This window comes from Pteropus medius, unplaced genomic scaffold (genome assembly GCF_902729225.1).
Source record: "Pteropus medius unplaced genomic scaffold, Ma_sr-lr_union100, whole genome shotgun sequence".
Taxonomy (NCBI): domain Eukaryota; kingdom Metazoa; phylum Chordata; class Mammalia; order Chiroptera; family Pteropodidae; genus Pteropus; species Pteropus medius.
The window spans coordinates 475,998-501,197 of NW_024344371.1; the positions used below are offsets into that span (position 1 = coordinate 475,998).

The 25,200-nt window shown below is 49.3% G+C and overlaps 1 protein-coding gene and 1 non-coding gene across 4 annotated transcripts in view; both read right to left on the reverse strand.

The window, feature by feature from the left end:
• Nucleotides 1-25,200, reverse strand: part of PLXNA2 (plexin A2) — a 199,625-nt gene that overhangs the window by 35,277 nt on the left and 139,148 nt on the right. For all 3 annotated transcript variants that reach the window (XM_039870289.1, XM_039870291.1, XM_039870290.1), the window contains exons 10-12: nucleotides 19,381-19,581; nucleotides 17,548-17,644; nucleotides 14,018-14,208 (exon numbers count right to left, since the gene is read on the reverse strand). In XM_039870289.1, the coding sequence (XP_039726223.1) occupies nucleotides 14,018-14,208; nucleotides 17,548-17,644; nucleotides 19,381-19,581 (489 nt within the window). The remainder of the gene's footprint in view (nucleotides 1-14,017; nucleotides 14,209-17,547; nucleotides 17,645-19,380; nucleotides 19,582-25,200) is intronic.
• LOC120608622 (U6 spliceosomal RNA) lies at nucleotides 16,674-16,777 on the reverse strand. The gene has a single exon (XR_005654449.1). It is a non-coding gene; the product is annotated as a U6 spliceosomal RNA (small nuclear RNA).

Below are 25,200 nucleotides of genomic sequence, written 5' to 3' on the forward strand. Positions count from 1 at the left end.
CAGGTGAACATGCTGTTAAAAGCCCTGGAGACTCTTCCCACCTCCCTGCTCCCCCAGCAGGACCCTGCTCTCTTCCTGTGATGTGGGCACTATGACTCTTGGCACCAACTTGGTCATAAATCCCCAGGTGACAGTAGGCAGAGGAGATGATGGTGGCGATGAGGACCAGGACGGGCCTTCCCCCCACATTGCCCAGCTGACTCCCGGGCTCTCGGTAAGTTGGCTGCACAGCCAGAACTCAAACTCCCGACCACCCGACCTCTCCTGCAGGCCTTATGTGGTGCAGCCTCTTTCTTTCCTTGCCAGGCCAGGCCCTGAACACTCTCATCCGGGGATTCGTTCCACTCAAGTCACCTCGTCTATGGCTCTGACTCTCTTTTCTCAGAATAAATCATCCCACCTTATGAAAAAAAAAATCAACAGGATTCGTGAAATAAATCAAGGGAGGGATAGTGGACGGGCTCAGAGGCATCTCTGCGCGTTGGTATAAGTGTAAGGGCAAGACAATTCGGAGATAAAGGGGCCGGCATGAGGAACCGGTAGCCCACAGCTTTTCTGTCCCTGAGGATTCTAAAAATAACCAGTCCTCAATCCTGGCTGTCTCACTCTCCCCTGGCACAGTTTCCTCAGGTACCCGGGCCTCCTGGGCTCTGCAAGATGGACTCTTATTAATGAGGAACAGGGCAGGGGCTTCTTCCACGCCTCTGCAGGAGAGCAGCAGTAGGAAAGAATTTGCTTTGAGCAAACTTGAGCACCGGGTTCTCCTTTGATTGGTGGGAATAGGCTCAGCTGGCCCCTTCCTCCCGTCTCCCCAGCCACCTGGATGGCAGGAACCCACCTACCAAAAGGAACTAACAAAACTGTGGTGATTGGTTCACTCTCCTTCCCCCACTTTTATTTTTAAAAATACATTCTTTTGCTCACTGCAGTTAATTACAACCTTTCAAAAAAACTGTGAGATGAATTTTTTTTTTTCTGGAAAGCCTAAAAATATTTCTGTCTTGCAGGTAGCATGTGGGGATTGTATTGTGGATATGCAGGGGTGTTGGCAGGCTCCCCGAGGCAGCTTCCTCCTGCTGGTAAATCACTGTAGTGTCCCCTCCTATATTCAAGGGTCGGGGTAAGAGACATGATCATGGCCTCGGAAGCATAAGCCAGCTTACTGTGTAGAGAAGAAAGACTTTTTTTTTTTTTTTAATTACTAGCAAAAGTTATAATCTTGGCACGAAGAAAGATGTCAAAGAGATAGGTAGTTTGCGGGTGTGGAGACACCAGCTTGATCCCTTCTCACCCAGCTACCAGCTGCTGGAATCCAAACCTGGAGAATCAGAGTCCTCTTGGGTGATTGGAAAGCACCTGGGAACACCGGGTCTTCTTCCCCACATGGCACATGCTATATGCAATGCTGCCAGCACCTGGAGTAGGTGGCAAAGGAGTTTGGAGGTCACGACACTCAGCAGCTGTCATGCTCTGAGGCTTTCGAGGGACATAGCTTACATCTTCCTCGCTTAAAACAAAACTGATGTGTGAAAGTCTGGATTTCCAAAACATAGATGAGGTGGGAAGCATTTGATTTGTAAGAGGACTCCCAAAGCCTCCATTACTGATGACTTCCAAGTCTACGTCGTTGGCTCAGACCTCTCTCTCGAGCAGCATATCTATATATTCCGTTGCTACTGGACATGGCCACTTCCACATGTATGTCCCTTAGGCACCTCAAATTTCACCATGTCTAAAAACGAACTCTTAATTTTTCTTCTTTCCACCTCTAACCTGATTATCCTCTCAGATTCTTTTTTAAGGTTAACGGAGTCACTGTGCATCCACCAGGAGGAAACTTGCAAGCATCTTCAACTGTTTCCTTTCCCTCACCTGCCACGTATAATAAATTTGGTCACCAAGCACTCTCAGTTCTTATTCCCAGGTGTCTTTTGAATCTGTGCTCTGTGTTCCAGAGCAGGTGAAAATCAGGGCTCCATCACCTCTCGCCCACACCAACCGCAAGGACCCCCATGTTCTTCCATTAGATCTAACTTCCTCATACTGCCAGGGTCACCTTCATGAACACGTACTTGACTAGGTTACTGACCGCCTGCTCTAAAAACCTCCAATGACCACCGTCAAGGCAAAGTCCCTAATTCCTGGCCTGGCACTTGTCCTTCCTTCAGATTCTAATCTTTGTTACTTCTTTAGTCACATCTGCCATCCTGTACCATGCCCTCCGTGTTCTCCCCAGATACCAGCGGTTCCTATACACATTGCACTTTAAAATCTCTGTGACGTTGCACATGTCACTTGCTCTCCCCCAACCTACAAATCAGAGAGAGTCAAGGTGGAGAGCTGGGCTCAGAGTGCAAAGGAACCAAGGAACGTATCCTGTAGGACACATCCCCTGCCACCAAGGGGCTTCTGTGTGAGAATGAGCATCAGGGCCTTGGTGTCAGTGTGGTGGCCTAGAGTGGTAAAAACCCAGGCATCCTGCTTTCCTCGTTTTTCCCCAGGACCAAGTGTTGGGGAGAGGCTACAGAGGTGGGGCTTGATGGAAAAAGATCTATTCTCCAGAGAGAGACTGAACAGGATCCCATCAGGACACCATCGCAGACCAGGTGGCTGCAGGGTCCCAAGCTACTCTGGAGACTGACTCCAAGGCTCTTCTTAAAAGCAGCATCAGATTGCAGGTCACCCAGTACCGCACCCACAGAATATGGTTCTCCCGAGAGCCAAGTATGGCCACTCCACATGGGTCTGTAAGAGGCAAGTTGGTGGAGTCACACCTACTGCATGCAGATCTGGAAGGAGCTGCGGGGCTACGGAAGAAGTGAGGGGAGAGGGCAGGGTGCAGTTATATAGACCCCCCCACCCTTGACGAAGGGGAAAAGGTATGGCCAGGGTGACAGCCAGATCCACATGTCTTAGCTTCCAGTTTCAGATGGCCCTTGGGCTGCTGGCTACTCCAGGGTAAGGAGACCATCTGATGCTCTGGCAGTGTCTGCAGCAGGAAGAGAGTAACCTATGGAGTCAGATAGACTTGAATTCCAGCTCTGATACATATGGGCTATGTGACCTTCAATCTCAGTGAAGGTTATCAGAAGGTTATCTCAGTTATCAGAAAACAGATAACGATGCTTGTCTTATGGGGACGTCGTGAGGGTTAAGTGAGACAACATTCAGAAAGTCTCTAACGGGATGGCAGTTTAGAGAGCAAGCCTCGATGCACCTGTGCCTTCTTAGATCACAAAAACATGGGATGGTGGCGTTGGTCAGGAGCTTAGAGATGGCGGGGATCTTCCTATTGATCTGGAAGGAGGACACGTGGACCAGGGAACTTATAACTTAATGCTGCGGTGACCTGGGGAGAGGGAGCTGCTCATGGACTGACTGGAGAAAGCCTGCGGGTGTCTCGCAGCCTGAGAGCTGGCAGGGAGTGGCCGAGCTGCTGAGGGCAGGGCCTGGGTTTTGGTGGATTCTGGGCCTGCACAGAAGCATGTTCTCAGCCGGACATGACCCTTTCTCCCAGAATAAACTTGGGAGGACACTGGCCTTATCTAAAATGGTCTTCATCCTTCCCTTCTTCCCTTACGCCCCTTCTTTTTCCCTTGGCTGTTAGCCAATCTGGGGTAGGCACAGCACATCACAATGAACTCAATGAATTCTTTCCAGAAAGTAATTCTGAATGAGACACCCACACAAACAAATGGTTTAACGGTTTGGGGTGTGTGGGGTGGGTGGGGGTGGTGTAGTGGGGATATGTAGAGAGAGATGGCGAAGGAAGCTGGGAAGACCTTTAGATGTTGACTAATTTCAGCCCCATGCTTTACGACACATATTATACTGTGGACCAGAGATCTGCCGAAAGTCTCCTCTGGCCTTTGGGCTGAGAGCCAGAAGTAGAGGAAGAGGGAGAGAAGGGCTCAGAAGAAGCCGACGCTGCCGAGTGGTGTGATGGGGGCAGCGAGGGTCTTCCCTGGGCTCTGTGCTGGTTCCTGCTGGGCCCCCTCCCCTGCGCTCCCATTTGGCTCTCCTGAATACCTGTGTGCTCTGGGGAGAGCTAAGAGTGCCCACAGCTCGAGGGCCTAAAGTCCATGTGCGTTGGACATGCCTGACAAGCGTGCTGACCGACAAATGCTACCGCATTTGAGAGGCTCTACTGCTGGACGCCCGCTCAGTGAGGCTTTCTCTGCCCCCACGTGACAGATTTAACGGCACCTCTCCCATACTCCCACGGCCCTTGTGAACACCCCAGGACAGCAGCGCCCACCAGGATGCTAACTGCTTCTTGGCTCAATCAGACACCAACTATCCTAAGACAGAGACTCCCTTGCCTTTGCTTAGCGACCTAATACCTAGCATACTGCCTGGAACTGAGCAGCCGTCAGGAATATATCCCCAGTTCTCTGTCACTGGGAAACGCTGCCTTCCACCAGATTCTAGAACAAACTGTGTTCTTTCATGACGGCTGGAAGCACGAAGGTGCTCCCGCGTTGCTTGGGAGTGATGCAGTGTTTTATCGTCAGAATGCTCGAGAAGCTCTTCCTGAAATCTCCCTCACTTTCATTTAAGCCAGTTTCTGCTGTGATTCCTCATCGAATGGAGGACTGAACAGCTGCCTCCTCATCAAACATCTTTCACATACTGAAGACAGCAATTAAGTCACCCCTGGCCTGCGCTTCTACAATTCTGTTAGCCTTGTGTCGGAAAATCTTGTTTCTAAACCCTTTGATCATTTCAGATGCTTTTCTTTGGGCTTCAGATTTCCACACATCCTCTGGAAGTGTAATGGCTCCAGGTGGGCTAGAGCAGAGGCCTGGCCAACGTGCAGTAAGGAGGGCCTGTGCAGGTGACTTCCTTTCCCTGGTCATCTACACATTAACCAGGCTGGCCCTTGCTAGTCCCTCCTCCCTAAAGAAATCTTCACTTGCATCTTCATGGGACATTAAGTTGTGCTATTAACTTGCCTTAGGAGTACGGGCTTTTTTACGTGGCTGTGGAATAAAATGTTTGTCTCTTTGCAGGATTCGGAAGGAAAATGTGGGAAACACATTAGGGCGGAGGGCTCAGTCCAGCAGCCCTAAACTCTGCCTCGTAAGCAGTCACTGACCAAGCCCAGATATAGAGGGGGCTAGTCCACATCCTGGCCACCTATTTCTTTAGGCCGGGATGAGCAGGCCAGAAGGATGTGAGGCGAGGCTGGCATGTGCTGACGGTAGGGAAGTAACTAAGGGACTCCTGTCTTCTGCTGGGTCCTCTCCAAGTCTGCTGGTTTGGAGAGCCACTTCCCCACCTACTCAGACTCCACCTGCCAGCAGCATAGCCCAAGTGAACCCTGCCCAGAGCCCAAGCACCCCAGCCAAATCTGTATTCCTGCCAGACTATGTCATGTTTGTTTTTCACCGTGGGTGCCATGACCTGGAAAACAGCCACCGTGATGCTTCATTCGCCCTGATTCTTACAGCCACTAATTGAACAGTTCGGAGGGAAATGTGCCACAAAGCCGCCCAAGGGCGAGAGCAGATGCAGCCGATTAATTACAGCCGGGGAGCTCCGAGGGGCTGCACCAGGGAGGGAGTGGGAGGTGCTGAAGGCCCAGGGGCTCAGCAGCCTGGGGAGAGCGGGTGGGCCATGCCTGGGACTCCGGGAGCCCTGCAGGGGCAGAGCTGGGGCCTCCCACAGGGTTAGGGTTTAAGGAGTCAGAGAAGGACCCCTTGTTGGCGGTAGCCTCACAAAACCTGGCCCCCATCCTGGAGGCCCTGTCTTCCCCTGCTTACATCTCCTGTCTGATAGACATGATGGGAGAGAATACAGAAATGGGGCATCGGCTTCGGAACTGAAGATTCTGATAATGATAGCTAACCATTTTTTCACGTATTAAGCATTTATCATGAGCCAGGAATTGTGCCAAGGTCTTTTTCTATTTTATCTCACTATGGGCTCAAAACAAGCTATGAAAAAGGTACTATCATTAGTCCCATTGTATGGATGGGGAATAGTGTTCCAGAGACGTTAAGTAACTTCCTCAAGATTACACAGTGAGTGGCAGAGCCCAGCTGTGCCTAGGTAACCTATGCTTTCAGCCTCTACACAGCACCGCCTAAGTGGACCATCCTTCACCCTGGGAGAGGCTCCCATGTCATCAAGCACGGGAACTCATGCCGAAGTCTGTTTGTGGGTTCCCTCTGCTAGGTCCCACAGCCCCTTTTCCCTTGGCTAGGGCTGTACTTTCTGCTTTCCAAGAAGCTCTAGAGTTGGCTTTGCTGGTCACTGCTGTCTCTCAACTTCTCAGCTTCCCTCTTCTGTGCCCCATCCCCATGAATGTCCCTCCCCCTTCCTTGGCCTTGTCCCTTTGTCATCTCTCCCTGTGCCTGTCCAATCTCCCCAAACGATGCTGGGAGTGGGAACTACTGGCTTTCTTCCCATCTCTGCAGCAGGCTACAGCCAGCACATTCCCGTCCTCTAGCCCTGTGGGGTGAGAGTTAAGTGAGCCTAGGAGAGATGCTGATGATGGCCTGCTGGTCAAACATGGGCTCTAGAGTCCATTAGCTTAGGCTTAATGCCTAGTTTGAAAATTTATTAGCAGCGTGGCTACAAGAAAGCTATCACACTGCACAGAGCCTTGCTTTCTTCATCTGTGAAATGGGGCTGATGACAATAATAGCTTCTACCTCACAAAAGTTGTTGTAAGGTGAAAATGAGATAATATACCTGGGGTGCTAAGGGCAATGCTAGGTCCCAGGTAAGCATTCGGTGACTGTTACTTATATGAATAAGAAATCTGGGCACAAGCCAGGCTAGCTGAGGTCCAGAGGAAAAGTGGCTTTGTTTTTACAAGCAACCTATGCAAGTAGAGCCTATGGGTATTACTCTTGGTGGAGACTCAAGCGGGGGCCGTCTGACTTGTGGAGGAGAGGTGGCTGATGGGGAGATCTCCCAGCAGCGTAGGCGGCCTTTCTGATGGGCCTTTGCAGTGCCCGCCATGGCCCCAGTAGGCTGTCAGCAGCCTAGACTGGGTTTTTAAGAGGATACGGGAGAAACTGACCTCAGAGCCTCTCAGGGCAGCCAAGAAGGGGATCCCAGAGAAGTCGCTCCAGGATGGAGCACCTCCAAATGATGGTCTTCGTATTAAAGCTCTTCTGTCTGAGACTGGGATCGGGAGGGTTCTACCTCAGGACAAGCCAAGAAGGCCAAGTCTCGGGTGAGTAGACAGCTAATCCTCTTGACTAATCTACTTACTCCTTTCCTGTTGCTTAGCGTTTTCCTGACTAGGGAAGGGATGCTAGCTTGTGACTGTAAATGTTGATCCCATCCTGGATCCCAAAGACACCCAGATGCTGATCCAAGATGGCGAACTGACATTCTTTTCCAATTTGGTGCGTGCGTTTGTGTGCGTGCACGCACGCGCATGAGTGTGTACACTCTTCACGGTAGGCTAGAGCCCAGCTGATGGCTCTGCAGGAATCTGTGACATTGGTGGTGCCAGCTCTTCTACCCAACGTGTATCCTTGCTGGTTCTATCTTAGCTGATAGTACATTTAAAACCTAATTGTTATCTCAGCAGAGTAACTCCATTATTCATCCTGACACCATCCCCCGTTAGCTGTTTGTTGCAGTGATGTTATATTAATGAGGCCTGCAAATAAATGAACAGAGATCAGAGTACTGACTTGTTTCTCAGGAAAGCTGGCTGACTTATTTATTTACTTGTTGAGAACTTTGCAGCGAGTCACTCTGGCCCTGGCCAGGTGGCTTTTGGCCTTTCCTGCAGAGATTTGGTGCAGCCTTACAGATAAATACTTGTAAGTGTCCAGCTCCCCAGACAGTTTCACAAATGCAATTGCATCTGAGGGAATCCAGTGGGGGAGGAATCCACTTTAAATTATTTGGGTAAATAGAGAGCAGGAGGAAGCAAGAGTGATGGACCATTTCAAAAACTGTTATCAACAACTGTTTAGGCTTGGTCGTGGAGGGCAGTGTATGGGTTTCCTTCCCAGTTCCAACTAATGAGGTGTTTAAAAGTTATTGAAGTTGAAAAATTTATAAAGTAAAAGCTACAAGGTGGTCAATGGAGAGATGACTGCAGAACCAGTACCCATGGGGCCTGGCATGAGCGTGCCCTTACCGGGCAATGTGGCAGGTGACTTCAGAAACACACAGGAACATTCTTTGGTACCCAACTGGTGGTAAGCTCCTGGTCACTCTCTGAGGACCCCAGCACTGGGGGACTCATCCCTTGTAGTTCAGACCCGCTTTGCCATTATGTCCCCCTGACCTCCGTTCTAGGCTGCAGGCGTGAACCTCCTGGGCCCTATCCCTTTGGCTCTCCCTCCAGGCTGAGACGCTTGAGAAGTCAGAGCCACCAGCCTAGGGAGTTTCCGACTTTCACCTTAGCCACGATCCCATGGATAGACACAACCAGAAACCGACCACATCGAGTCTGGCAGTTTTAAGAAACACGCACTATTAAAGTTACACCTACCCTGGAGCAGCAAGAAGTGCTCGCCCTAAGCTTAAATGCACCCCAAATGCTCTTCCTTTTTCACTCACCCACTCATAGGAATATGTGTGGACCTCATTATGTCTAGGAAGACAGGCGAAGGTTATTTTAAGGCTCAATACAAAGGGGTAGCCAATGTTCCCTGTTTGTCTAGCATCTCCAAGAAGATTCTGATCTGGAGCCCAGGCATTTTTGGTACACTTGGGGTGGGGTGAAGTGTATAGCTAGGGAATACCCTTCCATCCCTCTGACCAAGAGAGGTCACATGGCGTGGTGGGCGAGTCTGCATTCTGGAGTCAGAGGCCCTGGTTTTAAGTTTTTTTTGCCACCAGCCAGATGTTGACTTTCAGCAAATTATTTATTTCCCTAAGCACTCTTTCCCCAGCTCTTACGTGAAGATAATTATAGCCATCTTGCACGATTCTTAGGAGTTGGTAGGCAAAGTACACAGGTACTGGCACACAGTAGACTCTTGTCAAAGAAAAGCTATTATTACTAAGACTCCCAGAACTAGGATGTGGCTCATCTGTCCACGTCCGTGGCCTGGGGTTTGTGTCCTCGTTAGGTGTGGAGGCACAGGCCCCTGCTACACTCCTTTTTCTAAACAGGACACAACTGCAAAAGGGTGTAGATTAGAAGGTTATATCCCAGGCCCTTCGGAGGAAGCAGAGTGGCCTGCGGGGCAAGCTGTTTCCAGCCTCTTTTAAGAGGCCGGTGTTCAGAGACAGGCTAGGTCCTGCAGGGAGAGGCAGCATTCCCCTGCCTCCACCCAAGACTAATTTATCCTGCGATAACTTCTAAACCTAGCACAGTGCATGGCATACAGTAGTCACTCACTAAGTGAATATTTAATGAGTGAATTAATTTCCTTAGAATTGCGGTTTATCTTCCTTTTTCTCAGAATGCTCTGCTATGAGTTGATTTTTATCACCCCTCCCCGCCAAATTCATTTGTTGAAGCCCAAACTCCTTTGACCTCAGAACGCAGTCTTATTTGGAGATATGGTCTTTACAGTGGTAATCAAGTTAAAATGAATTAAAATTCGTGTGGGCCTTAATCCAATATGACTGGGTTCCTTATTGGAAAAAAAAAAAAAAGGATGGAGACAGACATTCACACACCGAGAACACCATGTGGACATGAAAGCAGACATCGGGGTGATGCTTCTACAAGCCAAGGAACACCGACGAGTTCCACAAACCACCGGAAGCCAGGAGAGAGGCACAGAGCAGATTCTCCTCACAGCCCTCAGAAGGAATCAATCCTGCCAACACCTTGATCTTGGATTTCTAGCTTCTAGAACTGTCAGAAAATACATTTCTGTTATTCAAGCCACCCAGTTTGTGGTGCTTTGTAACTGCAGCCCTAGGAAATTAACACACTTTGAGCGGAGACCCTGGTCACGTGAGCTCCAAAGCCCTTGACCCTTCCTAAATTTCTCTTCCCAAGAACACATGGAGCTTCCCTTTCTGCTGGATACTGCCCACTCTGGGAAAATGTTTCCTCTGGGCCTTCTTTTCTAGCTGGTGGCTCATAACGTCCTCCTCTCCGAGGTCCCAGCAGGTCCTGAGGCTCATGCTGGGAGAACAGAAATGTGATGGGCCAGACATCTCACAGCCTTTCTAATCTTCTGCACGTCTCCCGTTCCTGGGGTTGAACAGGTGACACGTGCACAGACGCCTGGGATGACAGCTGGAGTGGGAGCAGCCTGGGATGCCTCCCACGGGGGACAGCGTCATTATCACAACATGGGCTGGCTGAGAAGCAGCAGACGGTGAGTCCTGAGGGGGTCCTAACCTGAAGTTTATGCAAACTGGGAAATTCGATAGGCCGTAAGGCTTGTCCTACATGAAGCTGCCATAAGAGATGGGTCTCTAGGGGTGGGCTTGGTCGTCATGGAGATAGGAGAGTAAGGAAGGGTTAAGGAAGAACAGCTGTTGAGTCCACTCTTTTTCCTACAGCAGAACTAGTTCAGGGGCTCTGCATCGATTTCTCTGGCCCCCTATCCTCCGCCACCCCGCCTTAGGACAGTGTCCATTCCAGGCCCCGCGTCCAGCATCGGAAATTCTGCCACCCCCAGCAGACTTCACAGAGCCGACAGAGCATCCTCCTCTTTTCGCCCCTCAAGAGGGATCTTTGTAGGAAATGGCTTGCGTTTGGACGTGGGCTCACACTGAGGGGGGAACACATAAGGCCAGAGACAAGGGCGGGTGTGTAGAAAAGGGCGTGGATCTCATACAATTCCAATTATTAGGAAAAAGATCAACGCTAATGTCAAAGAACTAGCCAAGAAAGCTGAGGTAAAGAAAATGAGTTGATTCTCCTTAAAAGTTATTCTTAACAAATTGTACATTTTGGGGAAAAAAAAAAAGGCCATCGAAGTAAGGCTGTACTCTTCTTGGTGCACTCATGATGCCAATTTTTCCCATTCCTAGCAGTTAACTTCGATCGCTTTGTTAAAGTGGTGTCTGTCAAGTTTTTTCACTGTGAAGTTACTACTTCTCTTGTAATTAATATGCACCTTGTGGGGAGATAGCTTGAGACTGTGCAAATATCCAATTTCTCATCATACTTTCATCCACCAGTTTTAGCATTCATTGGCCAACTCTTGCTTCAATTTTTGCTGTGAATTTTGCTAAATGGTGATTTTCTATTTCTATAAATCCTTCTACATTTGAGTTGGAATTCTAGTGTAAAAATGAGCTTTCTATCTCCTCCATGAATTATTTGTTCCTTTATTTGTTTATATTAATAAAAATCATAGATCCTTATTCTATTCTATTGCTTATAGTCCCTTAGTATCATTTACATTCTTGCTCAAATTGCCCTAGATTAGGCCACTGGGGGCCAGATCAAGTTGGCCCCTGCACCCTTTTGACTGGTACCCTACATTTTTTTTTAGTACACATTGCCCAAAAAATATGTAACCTGAATTTGATCCTGAAGAAGCAGCAGATAAATCCAAATTGAGGGACATTCTGCATGATAATTGGCCTGCACTCTTCAACAGTATCGAGGTCGTGAAAGACAAAGATTAAGGATTAGAGCACAAAGGAGACCTGACTGTGGAATGTCGCATGTGACCCTGGACTGGATCCTGGACCAGAAAAAAGACATCAGCGGTTCAATTGGCAAAATGAACAAGGCATGTATAGTAGATGGCATTATTGTATCAGTGTTAATTTCCTGATTTTGATAATTGTACTGTGGTTATGTAAGATGTTAATTTTAGAGAATCTGGGTGAACGGTATACAGAAGTTCTTTGTGCTATTTTTGTACCTTTTATTAAGTCTGAGATTATTTCAAAAATTAAAAGTTAAAAAAATTGAAAATGACTTTTACAGGGGAGGATGATAGGTTGGGGGCCGGAGATGCAAAATGAAAGAGAATATTTCTGATAATATGAATAAAATATTCCAGGCCTGGATCCTCCCTCCCACATGTCCTGTCCAGAATGATGTCTCCAGAGTAGCCTAGGACACAGCATAGATTTGTCTCTCCCCAAAGATGCTCTTTCATTTCTCCACAGTCTCTGCTTGAAAAACACCAACAGGAGACCCCAGCGCTTGGGGCCTCTGGCTCCTGCTGTTAAGTCACTGGGAAAATCAATTATGGCCTAATTACCTCAGGGGGTTAATTAGCATCGTGTAGCTTGGGTGCTCTGTGAACAGAGCAGTCTGTCTCCCTGGTCAATGAGCAGGGGCGGCAGAGGCAGAAGTTCCCAGGAAGAAGCCTGCCTTCGGGCTGAAAAGGGGCCCCTGCCAACTGGGGAGTAGACAAGTCTGAGACAGTAGCCTGGGCCGATGGAATTGGGAGGTGCTGATGGAAGCGAGTCCAGGCCTAATTTAAGTGCCCCAGTGCCACAAACACAGAGATGCAGAGACCGACAACTGCATCAACAAGAAGAATTACAGAACAGAGCAAGTTCTCAGGCCAACAGTTGCTGGAAATCACTGTAATCGGGGAGAAGGCACGGAGCCCTGAGCAGTTCAGGGAGCCGGCTGTCTGGGGCAGTGGCTGGGGCACCACCAACAGCCCCTGCAAGTACTCTTTCTCAGTGGAATGCACGCACAGGAGAGAGTCAGTAGGCACCGTCGCTGGCCTCCTCCAAAAGTGAAATGGGATTGAAGAAGCCCCGTCTTTGAGGGACAGTGTCCACAACTCTCATGACGCCTTCCTACTGGGATGTACGAAGACTTAGACGCAGAAGTCACTCTCCTACAGCGTAGTGCTTCCCCTGGATACGCTGCCATGTGGATGGATGGCATCTATCTGATCTCTACCAGCTAGAAATGCTGGGAATAAAGGAAGGGAAAGCAATACTTCTTGTTTTATGTTATTTTTGGAAAATCATAGAAAATGGTTTTATAATTAAATAAATCTGAGCTAAAATTCTGGCTCTGCCACTTAGCAGCTGTGTGAACTTGGGCAACTCACTCTATTCCTCTGAGCCTCATTTTCTCTGGGAAATGGAGGTGAGACTATTTACTCCCCATGGGAGTTGTGAGGATTACATGAGACAGTGCCGACGAAGCCCACTAAATAAGTACGTGCTCCCTCTTTAAATAACCCATCTATAGATCAACAACACTCATTTGGCCTCGAGGGTTTTCTTTTCACTGATCTGCAACCTGGATTGATATGAGGATGAGGATGCTGCAGTGACGCGGTGAGAGCCAGCGTTGCTTTCCTTGGCCAGCAGTGACAATGAAACCAGGAAAGGGGCAGCGCGCCTGCTTAGGAAAGAGGCGGAAGAGGAGCAGCCCCTCCCTGGTACCTGCCCAGGCCTTTACTCCCAGTCACCAGAAGGAATGCGCAGTTAGTTTCAAAGTACAAGTGGCAGTAGGTGAATAGGGAGCAGTGAAGAGTGATGAGTACATAATGCCAGCAAAGTCGAATACAACCATTCCTCTCCCAGGCCATTCAAAGCCTCGGCAGCTGCATTTTCATTCACATCATCTATTCATCTTCTTTTGCAATTTGCTATTCAGGAAACATCATTTTTTTTTTTTAAGGATAATTAATTACCTATTTCTTTCCATTAAAATGCACAAACAGATTGGGATAGAAAGTCAACCCTGGGAAATGGCACAGTGGCTAATGTGGTGCCTGCCTTAACTTTCTTCTTCTGTTTTCAACTTCGCAACTCTGAGCTAATCTCAGCTCCTGACATCACATTTCTGCTGAGAAAAGCAAAACCTGCTTTCTGAAATGTTCACCTACCATTCAGCCAATTTCTCGTCCCCCGCTCGCCCGGCCGGCCTGGCAGGGAGGCTGAGCTGGCTCAGCTTTCCCTGCTGTGCGCACGCACATTCGTCCACAGACAGGCATGAGGACACACTTCTATATACTTGTCACTTATGCCTGGACACGGGCCCTCGTGCCCCCATGAGAGGCTTTACACACCCCACATTAAACACAGCCCATGCCAAGACTTCTTCCACAAAGGCTCGACTTGCACTTGTCTCCCCCTGTCCGGGGGTGGGTTCCTGGCCATGCCATCCCGCTGTGGAACTTGGGGAGCTCACCTCAGTGATCTGGGGGTTGGAGCACTTAACGTTGTGGCTGGACCAGTCGAGCCAGAGGCTGGAGGGGACGGTGCAGTGCTGGCGGAGGGTGCACCTGTGCTCGCCGCTGCACCAGCCACACTCAAACTTCCGGTCGGCCTTTAGGCAGAGGCCGCAGCTGTCTCGCTGGGCTGCACACTTGTAGAGATGGACTGCAAAGAGCGGAGGACAGTCAGAGATGGGGTTGGAGAGGACTCCTCACAATTTACCTTCTTCTCGCAGGGGTGATGGAAACCGTCCCCAACCACGCAATACGCCAATGATTGTCATTATCATCGCAAGAATAATCGATGAAGAATTAATAATAAATTGAGCCTCTTAGCAGTTGTCTAAAGGCACTACAGAAAATATTATTATTTAAAAGTTCTGGCTCTAGATTGAATCGAATCAGGGCTTTATTGTGGCTTTGCCACTTCTTAGAAATGTGACAAAGAATTTGGCCTCTTTGATTCTTGTTTACTTAATCTATAACATGAGGATAACCGTTGTTTTTTTGGTGAGGTTTGAACGAGATGTTTATTTAAGTTCTTACCACTTATATGTGCCTGCAACATATCTGATGGTCTATACATGCTTATTACCTTTTCTTTGAACGCAAACTACATGCTCATGCTGCTGCCTCTCTTCCTCTCACATGCTGCCCTCGTCACAAGAGATCAGGACTAATTTCTCCATATCACATAGAAACGAAGCTCAAAGAGCGAAGTAATGATTCTTGGCGCTTACTAAGCTCCAGCTGGGATCGTGACATTCTGATTTGCTGAGCTGCTGGACCCAGGTCCTGCGAAGAGAGGGACGCCTTGCCTGGCGCAGTGGGACCTGGTGGGTCTGGGAGAGGAGCAGATGGGGCTTTAAGAAAGGCCAGGTGGCCGGAAGTCGAGGCAGAGCTGACAAGGAACAAGAGTCCACACAGTCCTGTTCATGGCCCCTGTGGATGGAGGATGTTCCCAGAGAAAACAAAACAGCCACTGAACAGGTCACTTTTGGGGCCTGCGAATCCATCACTATTGCTCTCGCCCCTTCCTGACTTAGAAGTCCTCGACGGGCCAGTCAGCTGAACTGCATTTGTGAACCTGGGGCTTAGCTGTTGTCTGCTAGTGTTTTGAACTCAGAGTCTCAAGTAAAATTCTCCATAAGCAGAAGACTCAGAAAGCCATTTTTCAACTCCTCTGGTCAAGAAGACAGAAGCTTTCAGGGCCAGCGGCATGCCTCCACTGGAGATCAGGACGTGCCTCAGGGGAGACGTACTCTTTATCCTTCCGTAGGTTCTCATCCTGTTCCTCCGCTCTGTCAAGCATCCCTCAGTCCCAGATGCAGAAACTAGATTTAGACATTCTCCTGCCTATGGCTTCTTATGGTAGAGGGCGGGAAACGAGAACCTCAAAACGGACAGGGACACGTTAAGTACTTGTTACTAAACACAAATGGTCCATATCTAAGATGTCACCTGAGCCTCGGATGACCCTGAGAGGAGAACATCCTTTCCTTCCTCCCACGGATGCGGGAGCCGGGATGACAACATAGAGAAGAGCGGTAATTAGTTTGAGTTCACATAACCGTATGTGAAAGGCACAGGATTTGAACCCTGGTTAGTTAGAGTCTAGAGCCCAAGTGCCTAACCACGATGCCTTCTCCACCCAAAACGGTGCGTGGTCTCCAGGAGCACTCGGGCTCTGGGCACGAGACGCATGTAGAGGTGGTGCCACCCGTGCACTCACGAGCTGCGTGTAAGTTGGGGAGTGCCACCAGGGAGGGTTCCGATGTGACAGCTGGGATGTGGCCATTTTTCTCTAAGCTCCAGGTGCAAAGGCAACCTCTGGGAACTAAGCCCAGACCCTCAGCAGGGGAAATGTCTATCTCCTAGTGCTGAGAAAATTTGGCATCGGTAAAAGGAAAGGGAGGAAAAAAAAATCTCCCTGGCTCGGTCTCTTTCTCCCGGCCTAAGCGGCATGGATCTTCACGGCGGCATATGGGATCTCGCGCTGCAGCCCCTGAGAGGCTGAAGCGCTTGCAGGCCCTACTGTGGCCTTGGGCTCCCTCCCTGTGCCCTCAGGGTGACTCTCAGGCTGAGGGAGAGGCTTGCGGCAGCCACAGCTACTGGAACTGTGTTGAGACATGTGGCTCCTGGTGGGGGGATTGGGTTCTGGTGGGAGGAGGCTTCGCATCCCACAGTGGACTGAGCCACAGGGAGGACGGCGACGTGGTTAAGCGTGTGAGCTCTGAAATTAGATTGTCTTGGTTCAGGTCTTGGCGCTTACTATCTGACTGTTGGTCCTTTTCTTTCTTTTTCTATTTTTCAGCTTTATTGAGGTATAATTGACAAATAAAATTGTAAATTGTATTTAAAGCAAACATCATGATGATTCGATATACACATAATGAAAGGATTCCTCCCATCTACTTAACACACACAATGTTATCAACTATAGTCACCATGTTTTACATTAGATCCTGAGACTTTATTCATCTTACAGCTGAAACTCCATACCCTTTTACCAACCTTTGTATATTTCCCCCACCCTTAGCCCTAACAACTACTTTTCTACTCTCAGTTTCTATGACTTTGACTTTTTTTTTTAAGATTCCACATATAAGTGACATCATGAAGTTTGTGTCATAACATATAACACATTTCGTGAATTCGTGTATCACCTTTGTGCAGGGGCCATGCTAATCTCTGCATCGTTTCAATTTTAGTATAGGTGGTGCCAAAGAAAGCACCCTCGGTCCATTTCTTAGCCTCTTTGGGGTTTAATTTCTTTACCTATAAAATGAGAATAATACTAGTACACACCAATCAGGGTTGCTGTGGTGATTAAAGAAGATAAGCTTGGATCAATAACTTAGTGACTGCCTCCCCACAGGGAGTACTCATCAGACTGGAGGTACTTCTGCCATTCTTGAGAGCAGGGTGGAATGCTGGTGTTTGCTGTATTGAGGGCAACGCCTACCTGGCACACAGGACGAGCCACACATGTGTTTGCAGGATGACGAATAAAGTAGCGCCCCCCTGTGTCAGCTCAGCTTGGTCCTGAGCATCCTGGCCCAGCTGTGCTGGAGTCTGCAGGCTGGTCCTCCCACCCACCTCAGGACCGAGAGAGCAGCCTCGAAAACATTCTTTGTGCAAGGACGAGGCCAAGGACGGAGAACCAGAACCCGATCGGAAACAATGTCTCCATTTCCAGGGAAACTGGCAGGACATTCCTGCCTGCTGCTCTCCTAGGTCAGGTTCAACAGACACTTCAAAGTCTCCGGGAGCCTAAGAAAACCACGATGAGCCACAGCCGCCAGCGGATGCTCTGGTTGTAATAAAACAGGGTTCAACAGGACTCCTTTGATGCTTCCAAATGTTGCTTTCGGATCCTCTGAAGAGTCCCGCTGACAGAGGAGTGTATTATTCAAGACACGACAGCCAGCGCGCTCTGATCCCTCCAGCCCCAGACTTTCCAAGGTCACGAACAGATCAAAATGACTGGGAAGTAGCCACTTACCTTTCAGGTCCTGAGGGTTGTCAATGATGAAATTGCCATTCCACACCACGGCGAAGTCCACGGCCAGGTTGCTGATGTCCATTCCGTCATACTGGTACTAGGGGGAGAGGGCAGAGGCACGTGACTTGTGGGGCTCTCTATCACAGGAGGCAGGACTGCTGCTGGCATCTCAGGGGACCCAGACTACACAGAAAGAAACCAGGGACTCCGGTTCCCTCTGGGCTGAGAAAGCGGCAGAGGGAGAATCAGAGGAGCCGCACGTGCTGCTCCTGTGGCCCGCTGCCCCTGACCCCCAGTCACTTATGCCAACAGGATGAAGTACATGTTCCTTAGCTTGGCGTTCAGTGCTTTCCAGAGCCAAACTTCTTCTCCAACCTTCTCTTCCACTGCTCTCCACCTGCCTCCAAATGCAGCCGCCCCGGCCCCTCTCTGTGCCTCTGTCCAGTTCACATCTCATGAGGAATGGCTCCCTCTCCCGATAGCATCCACCTGTCAACCCATCTGTACCTTTCTAGTCCAGCTCAGACTCACCTTCTCCACGTGTCTTCTCTGACATCCCTGCCAGCCCTCCCCCAAGCTCTCTGTCCCCTGGTGTTGCCAGTTTCCGTCTTTAATCCAGCACTTCTCAGGAGCTGCTTTGCATCTTTTCATGTGCAAGTCTCGTCTCTCCAGAAGGTCCGTGTGCCGCTCTGTAAACCCCACGGAGCCTTGAGCAGAGCACGTGCATAACAAACGGCTGGCCGGGCCCTGCAGTGGCCCATTCTTTCTGCACATCCGCTTTACTTTGGTCAACAGTCCACTAGGAAGAGTGTCCAGAGCTTTCTGGGCACAGATCTGATCGGCCTTACCATGAAAGGCCTCAAGCTGTGGTCAGCAGTTGACTCTCTCTCCCAAGCTGATCCCACAGAGGACTTTTAAGCCCTTCACACACTTCAGAAACAGCCCCTCTCTGTGGCCCAGGCCCTGTGCCTCTGTGAAGGGGACCTCTGGGAATCCCCTCTGCGGGGACTGCCCGAGGCCATGCCCTAGCTCTCCGGGCACGTCCCTGGCAGCCCTCTTGCCCGCAGCCTGTCCTGCTGCCTTCCGCCCTTTGTTGTGTTCCATTTCTTTCTCACCCTACCTTCCCCTGAGCTTGGCGGCCTTCCCCCAATTACAAATTCTATCACGCCTCTGTGACCCGGCAATCTGACAGCTCCCTGATAAGAGGCCCAGGTTCTCTTTATCTCTCCCTGACGAATTAGCTTCCCTCAACACCTTTGTCACGTCACCCCCCATCTCCAGCTGACCCCCCACAGTCAGAGACAGGGAGCTGGCAGATAAAAAGATCTTCTCTGGGCTAGTATTATAATTAAACACCTCGGCTTTCTGTCTGGCATTCGGAATTGGTTGAACCCTTGCGGCTCTTGAAATTCACCGCTTCTACTTCCTCCCCTCCCATCTTCCCTCATTGCATGCTACTTCCTGTTCGTCCGTCTCTCCTGCAGCTTTCCTCCTGCACGGTGCCTTCCATTTTATTCACCCTCCGAATGGGGAAAGGGGTTGCAGTGGAGTTGGCTGGCTTTGGCTGAAGTTTCGCTGAAGGCCAAGAGGTGTTCCTTAAGGCCAAGAGGTGTGCCATCGGGGACCTCACAGGACACCGTGTCCTCTGATCCCATCAACCTGTTCGGCTCTGGCTGAGGGGCCTGGGGTGCATGCCTCTCCTCGGTCCCTGGGCATGCAGGGTCAGCCCATGGACCTGGAAGGTTCTGGAAGCTGGGGCAGGCCAGGCCGAGTCTTTGATAGCGGGGAGAGATAGCTCTGTTCCCAGCAGAGCCCGAGCCCAAGTCCTCTTACCGAGCTGTTCTGGCACTGGACGCTGGAGCTGTTGAAGCGCAGGGCGGGCACTCGGTGGATGGCCCCCTGGATGTTGAGGACACATTCATAGCCTCGCTGACCAGACTGAGGCTGGGGCAGGTTTCGAGCCTTAAGGGTGATTGGCTTTATCTCCCCGACTGGTATCAGGATCTCCTCCGTGGGCACCAGCTGGGGACAGTCCTGGAGGAGCAAGCATAGATAGAGGCTCTCTGTCTGTCCTGGTTCCTACCTTCCTACTTACCTGAGCCAGGCCAGGCCCTCGGGTTTCGAGGTGGGCTGCCCGGGAGCAGGATATACCTCATTTAGGGGCATATGGAGTCAGCAGGGGAAATGAAATCTGTCTCAGCTCCCTGGCCTTTGATATCATCATCTCCATCCCACAAGTTGTCCTGGATCTGGGGCGTGTGTTACAACTCAGGAATTAATTTTCAGAAACTGGTGTGGCAGGCTGTGGATTTTATCTCCTGAGACACAGGGTAAAGGAGGCTCCATGCGTCCCTGTCCCCAACCTGGAACCCCCACCTCTCAGCTTCATTCATCTGTTCCCCAGCTCCAGCTCCCCTTCCCCCCTCACACTGTCCCTGCCCCAGGCGTTCTGTTATCAGCCGCTTCAGCTCCCAGCCCCAGCTCCCAGCCCCACTGAGCGGCTTTCCAGGAGGTGGATCAAGCCCTGCCAGCAATACTGCAATGGGAAACAAAACCAAAAAAAAGACTTGGTGGGGAGGGGCTCTGGGAAGGACCATGAGAGGGGGCGGGGAGAGATTGAGAGATGATTTTCTTCAGTTCTGTTCCTAAATGCTGTTTCTCAATCAGAAGTCAAATTACCACCTCCCCACAGCCTGGATCCCCTGCCCATTTTCTCCTTCTCCAAGGAAGACAGAGCCCAGTAGCCTCTGGCAGTGAGGACATTTCCACATACAATCATTTCCTGTCTCCCGGGATCAGCTAGGGAAACTCTGGAAGGAGGCGCCTTTCTCCCCATCCTCCTGCCTCTGTGGTGGTTCTCAGAGGGCGCATTGGGACTGTGTGGGGGTTGCTGTTGTTTGCATACCTTGCAGAGGGTGCTACTGGCATTAAGTGGCCCCCACCATGGTGGCGGGGAGCGGGGCAGGATTGTTCAACTTCCTGCAAGGAGGCGGGCAGCCTCCAACAGTAAACTGTCCCTCTGCTAATGCGGGAGGCCATCCCTGGTAAGAAGCCTTAAGTTACACAGGCAATGCTGAGCAATAGATAGCCTTCGATGGGAACTGGGAAAGCCAGGCTTCTGATACAATGCGGACTTAGGCAGTCACTTCTTTTCTCTGGCCTCAGGTGCAAGCCCTTCGAGACCTGGCCCCTGCCCACCTCCTACCCTGTGGTTCTTGTGTACCAGGGTCCAGCCATACTGAGCCTAACATGAGTTCTGAGAGGCCATCTTTACTCACCCCTTACTCATCCATCTCTGGCCCTTTGAAGATGCTTTTCCCTCTACCAGAAAAACTCACTCCTATTGCCCATCTTTCTTCTGGCATCCCGCTTGGCTCCTCTTTAGCAATTACCTCTTAATTAGTTTACAAACTCAGCATCTCCTTCTTTGGAAAGCTGGCCCTGACCCCTCCCCTGCATTGGCCTCCAGGCTGGTTATGGATGTTCTCCCCGTGGTCACATTTAGCCCTCAGAACTGCAGCTTCCTGTTGGCTCGTATTCCTCACTGGCCTGTGAGCCTTGAGGATGAGGCTGCACCTTATTCACCTCTGTGTCCCCAGTTTCTATCCCAGTTTCTGATATGTAGTGGACACCTGGTCATTGTTTGTGGGAAAACAGATGAAAAATAAGAAAATAATGTAACAGATAAAAAGGTGTCTAACTTTTCTTCTAGAACCCAACTCTCTAGATTCTTCACAGAGAAGGGGAAAGCCCTGACTTCTAGACGTTAATAGACTTGAGAAGGGGTTTGATTACCAAAGCTGGGGTTGGAAATGGTCATTGTTTCTAGAGTCGCACAATTATCAAATTGGCATGTCTGTGTCTATTAAGGAAGCTGAAGATTTGTGGAAAGCTGGGTCCAGGCGAAACTTCCCATAGGAACCCATCTAGGATGACCTGAATGAACCTCCAGGGACACTGATGCTGTCCCGTGCCTGCAGGCCAACTGCATCTGAGGACACCAAGCAGGCAAGATTTTCACACGAGACAGGATCAACCCCAGAACAGATGGGTCTCTGTTCAGAAGCCAGTCACTCAAGCTGCCAGCTCAGAAACTTGCTCTTTACTGCTCTTTTGCTTTCATTCCCTGAGAATACTCTTGACAGAGTCTTTTATATATTTATAGCCAAGAAAAAACATAAATATCACTTTAGGGAAACAAGCACCCCATGGAAAAGGAGATATTATTTTCTGTTAGTGGCTAAAAAATCTCCATCAAATCTAATAAATTAGAATTTTAATTTAGACTAGAAATATGGCTGAGATATAATGAAGGGTGTGTATGAGAGAGAGAGAGAGAGAGGGAGAGAGAGAGAGAGAGAGAGAGAGAGAGAGATTGATTTTTAGACTTAGAACTGGTTGGCACATTATAAATGATGACCAGTTGTTCTTCATCTCTAATGAGACCAGAAAACAAATTCAAATTTGAATAGTCTTAAAGATGTGCTTTTGGAAGTGTGATGTTTTGGGTTAGTAAATGAGATTGTAGAATCATTTTTAACTTTCACACACAAAAAATAATTTTATACATATTTTATTATGTATATATTTATATATAATATCACACACACATGTGTACACATCCTCATCTCTTTGCTTGGGGTAAGTCTGGTTCAGTATGGAGGTTGAAGCATCATACATAAGAAGAGACTTTATGAGGACTCTTAGGGTTTTCGTTTTAATTTTTTTTTTTTAGAGATTCTAAAATTTTACAAAAACTTTTCAAGGCCTGCTGTTTCAGACCTTTTGGGACTAATTTAAAGACAATGATTGGGGGCTTCGCAAATGCCTAAACAGGCTCTAAGATTGCCCCAGTAGACAAGATGTCTTATGTTTTGCTTGTGTACTTGGCTGTTTCTCTCAGGCCAAAGAGAGTCAGATTTAAGTGGTTTGTGCCCAGATCCACGCTCTTTTTCCTGGAGAACAGAGGGAGACATGGGGCCTGTGGGTTGCGGGATGGCTCTGGTGGGTATAGTCACGGTGGGGGGGGGGCAGTGAGTCTTGGGTGGAAATGCCGTGGTGAGGGCTGAGGCGGCTGCCAAAGAGCAGGCAGCCCAGAAGAGTGACAGGCTGTTGGAACTTCAACACCACGAGGCTTGAGGAAGGTGACGTGTCTCATCGGCTGCAATGAGGCCACTTCCTGTTTGCCTTCGTGAGTGTGTGCACACACATGTGTGCACATACATATGTGTGCACACACACACAGTTCCTGTCCTAAGACCAAGGGAGCGAACAATCATGCTGTGCTTCGACAGAGGGACGGAAGTGCTGCCGCTGACGGGGTTAAAATGCCCTTTGGTGCTGCTCGCGCCCTGCGTTCTGATCGACCTCTTTAGGTCATCTTATTCCTCTCTGTCTCCAGGCCAACCGGCAGCAGCATCACCTCCTTAGTGGCCATCTGAGTTTCCATCGAGGTGAACAGATGCTCTATTTGGGTATCCCAGGGGTGGGGGGAGGCTGGGAGGAGGAGACACAACCACCAGGAGGGCAGGACTCTGGCTCAGGAGCCCTACGAGTTAGGGCTGCATTGCCACCCTGTGTAGCTGTGCGTCACCAGCCCTCAGTGCTGGGGACCCTTCAGCCCTCTGAAACGACTTCTCCCATGTGAAAATGGCATTATCTTCACCTACGGGACTTCAAAGAGAGAGAGCAGCCAGCATCCTGGGAAGCTAATCGGATTTATTTAGTTCTATCTTTCCCCTGGGACAGGGCATAAAGAAGATATTTATGTATCTACATCGCACTAGGCCTGGTTTAGCCATGGAAGGAGACGAGCTTTTAAAGCTGAAAGCCATACATACTCCCGAGCATACTGCTTGCTAACACCATGTCACAGCTTGATCCAGCCCAGAAAGGCAGAGATTTTGGGGGTCCCAGCAGAGACCTGCTGTGCTCTGAGCAGTTTGGAAAGGTTTAGTTCATAACCTTAAAAGAGCTCAAGAGATGGTTCAACTGAAATTCAGTTTCCTCATCTAGAAAATGGGGCCAGTGAAACCTGGTGACATGAGATTGCATGAAAGCAGGATATGAAACTATGTTGAAATTAATATGTATTAATATTACTGTACATTTCTCCTGTGCATGTACCTAAATCTGTTTATTCATCTGTAATACAATCCATTTCGTAGATATATATATATATACATATAAAAAATACCATTATATATATATATATATATATATATATATATAAATGTTGCATACATAATAAGCACTCAATAAATGTTCGCTACTAATGTTTTTATTTTTGAATTGCATTCACTCCAGCACAGCAGTTCTCTGTTGTCACATCTAAGCGTGGAACTGGTCCATTAGCCCTCTGGAAACAAGTAGGCAGATTTAGCTCACGTGCTAGCTGTCTTTGTGTCTGGACGTGGCACTACTGACCCATCTGCTGTGGGCAGTTTCTCCATCTGTGGAGATGGATTTGTGCTGGTCCTTCCGCATCTTGAACCTTCACGATCAACAGCATAGGGCCAGATTGATCTCAGGTCCCCAAGTGTGGCCGTGGCCGCGCAGACGAATGAGCTAACTGGCCCTGGTTTTCTGCAGAAAGCATACTGTGCTCAGCCTTTTTGGATTCCCGAGTTCTCTGTAGCCTTAGGCAAACGCCCTAAATTTTTAGCATCTTGGTTACTATATATGTCAAATACGAATTATGTGAAAGTAATTCTCGCAGGTCTGTTGCGAGAATCAATTGAGATGCCATATGTCAGTGGTTCTCAATCTTCAGGCTAACCTGGGATGGGGCCCAATAATTTGAATTTCTAACAAGTTCCCAGGTGATGCTGCTGCTGCCGCTCCCCCACCCCCACACATACGCTCTGAGAACTCCTGTCACATGTGCGAGAGAATTACAAATGCGACACATTAATGTTGCTATGTAAATCAATGGAGCAATCAGTTATATGTTGTTTCTAGGAAGTAGAGAGACATAAAATTTTGATTTAAGGTTAGGGAGGCCTTACTGGAAGTGTAAAAGAGATATTCTAGGAACCCGAAAGAAGCACCTAAGGTATTTCTAGTCCCCAGAATAACCTGAAGCCATCAGGTAGAACTCTATCTAATAGAGTCAGGGGAACCTCACTGAAGCGGGACACGTGCACCTTTGCTGTTCCCCACATTTTAAGGAATGGGGCTCCCAAAAGCAGAGCCTCGGACAGCAGAGAGCAGCGCCTGGGAGCTATCCGCTGGGATGTGTGAGTGGCTGAGAAGTAAAGCAGTACTTGGAGGAAGCTGAGAGAGTGGCCCTAGCAACCTTGCTGGGGGCCTACGCCCTATTTCCTTTCTGCAGAAAAATCGGGAGCCAGATGGAGTCTGAGGTCCCCTCGCCGCCCTTCAGGGCCCTGCCTGGGTCGGGGCATATTAGCAGAAAGAGAGCAGTAAGTAGTTTGTCTTATTCCATCTCGGAAAGATGGGCTAGGCGGAGAAAGGCACCTCTCCCACCCCCGGGAGCAGACATTAAGGATAGAAAATGAAACTAAAAGAAGTTAGGAAGCCTCTGGATTTACCCCCAGGCCTCCATATTAATTCAATCCTGAACTCTGTGTGTGTGGGGTGGGGGTGAGGGGGTGCGGGCAATAGCATCTCTCAGGCCCAGCTCTCTGGAATGCC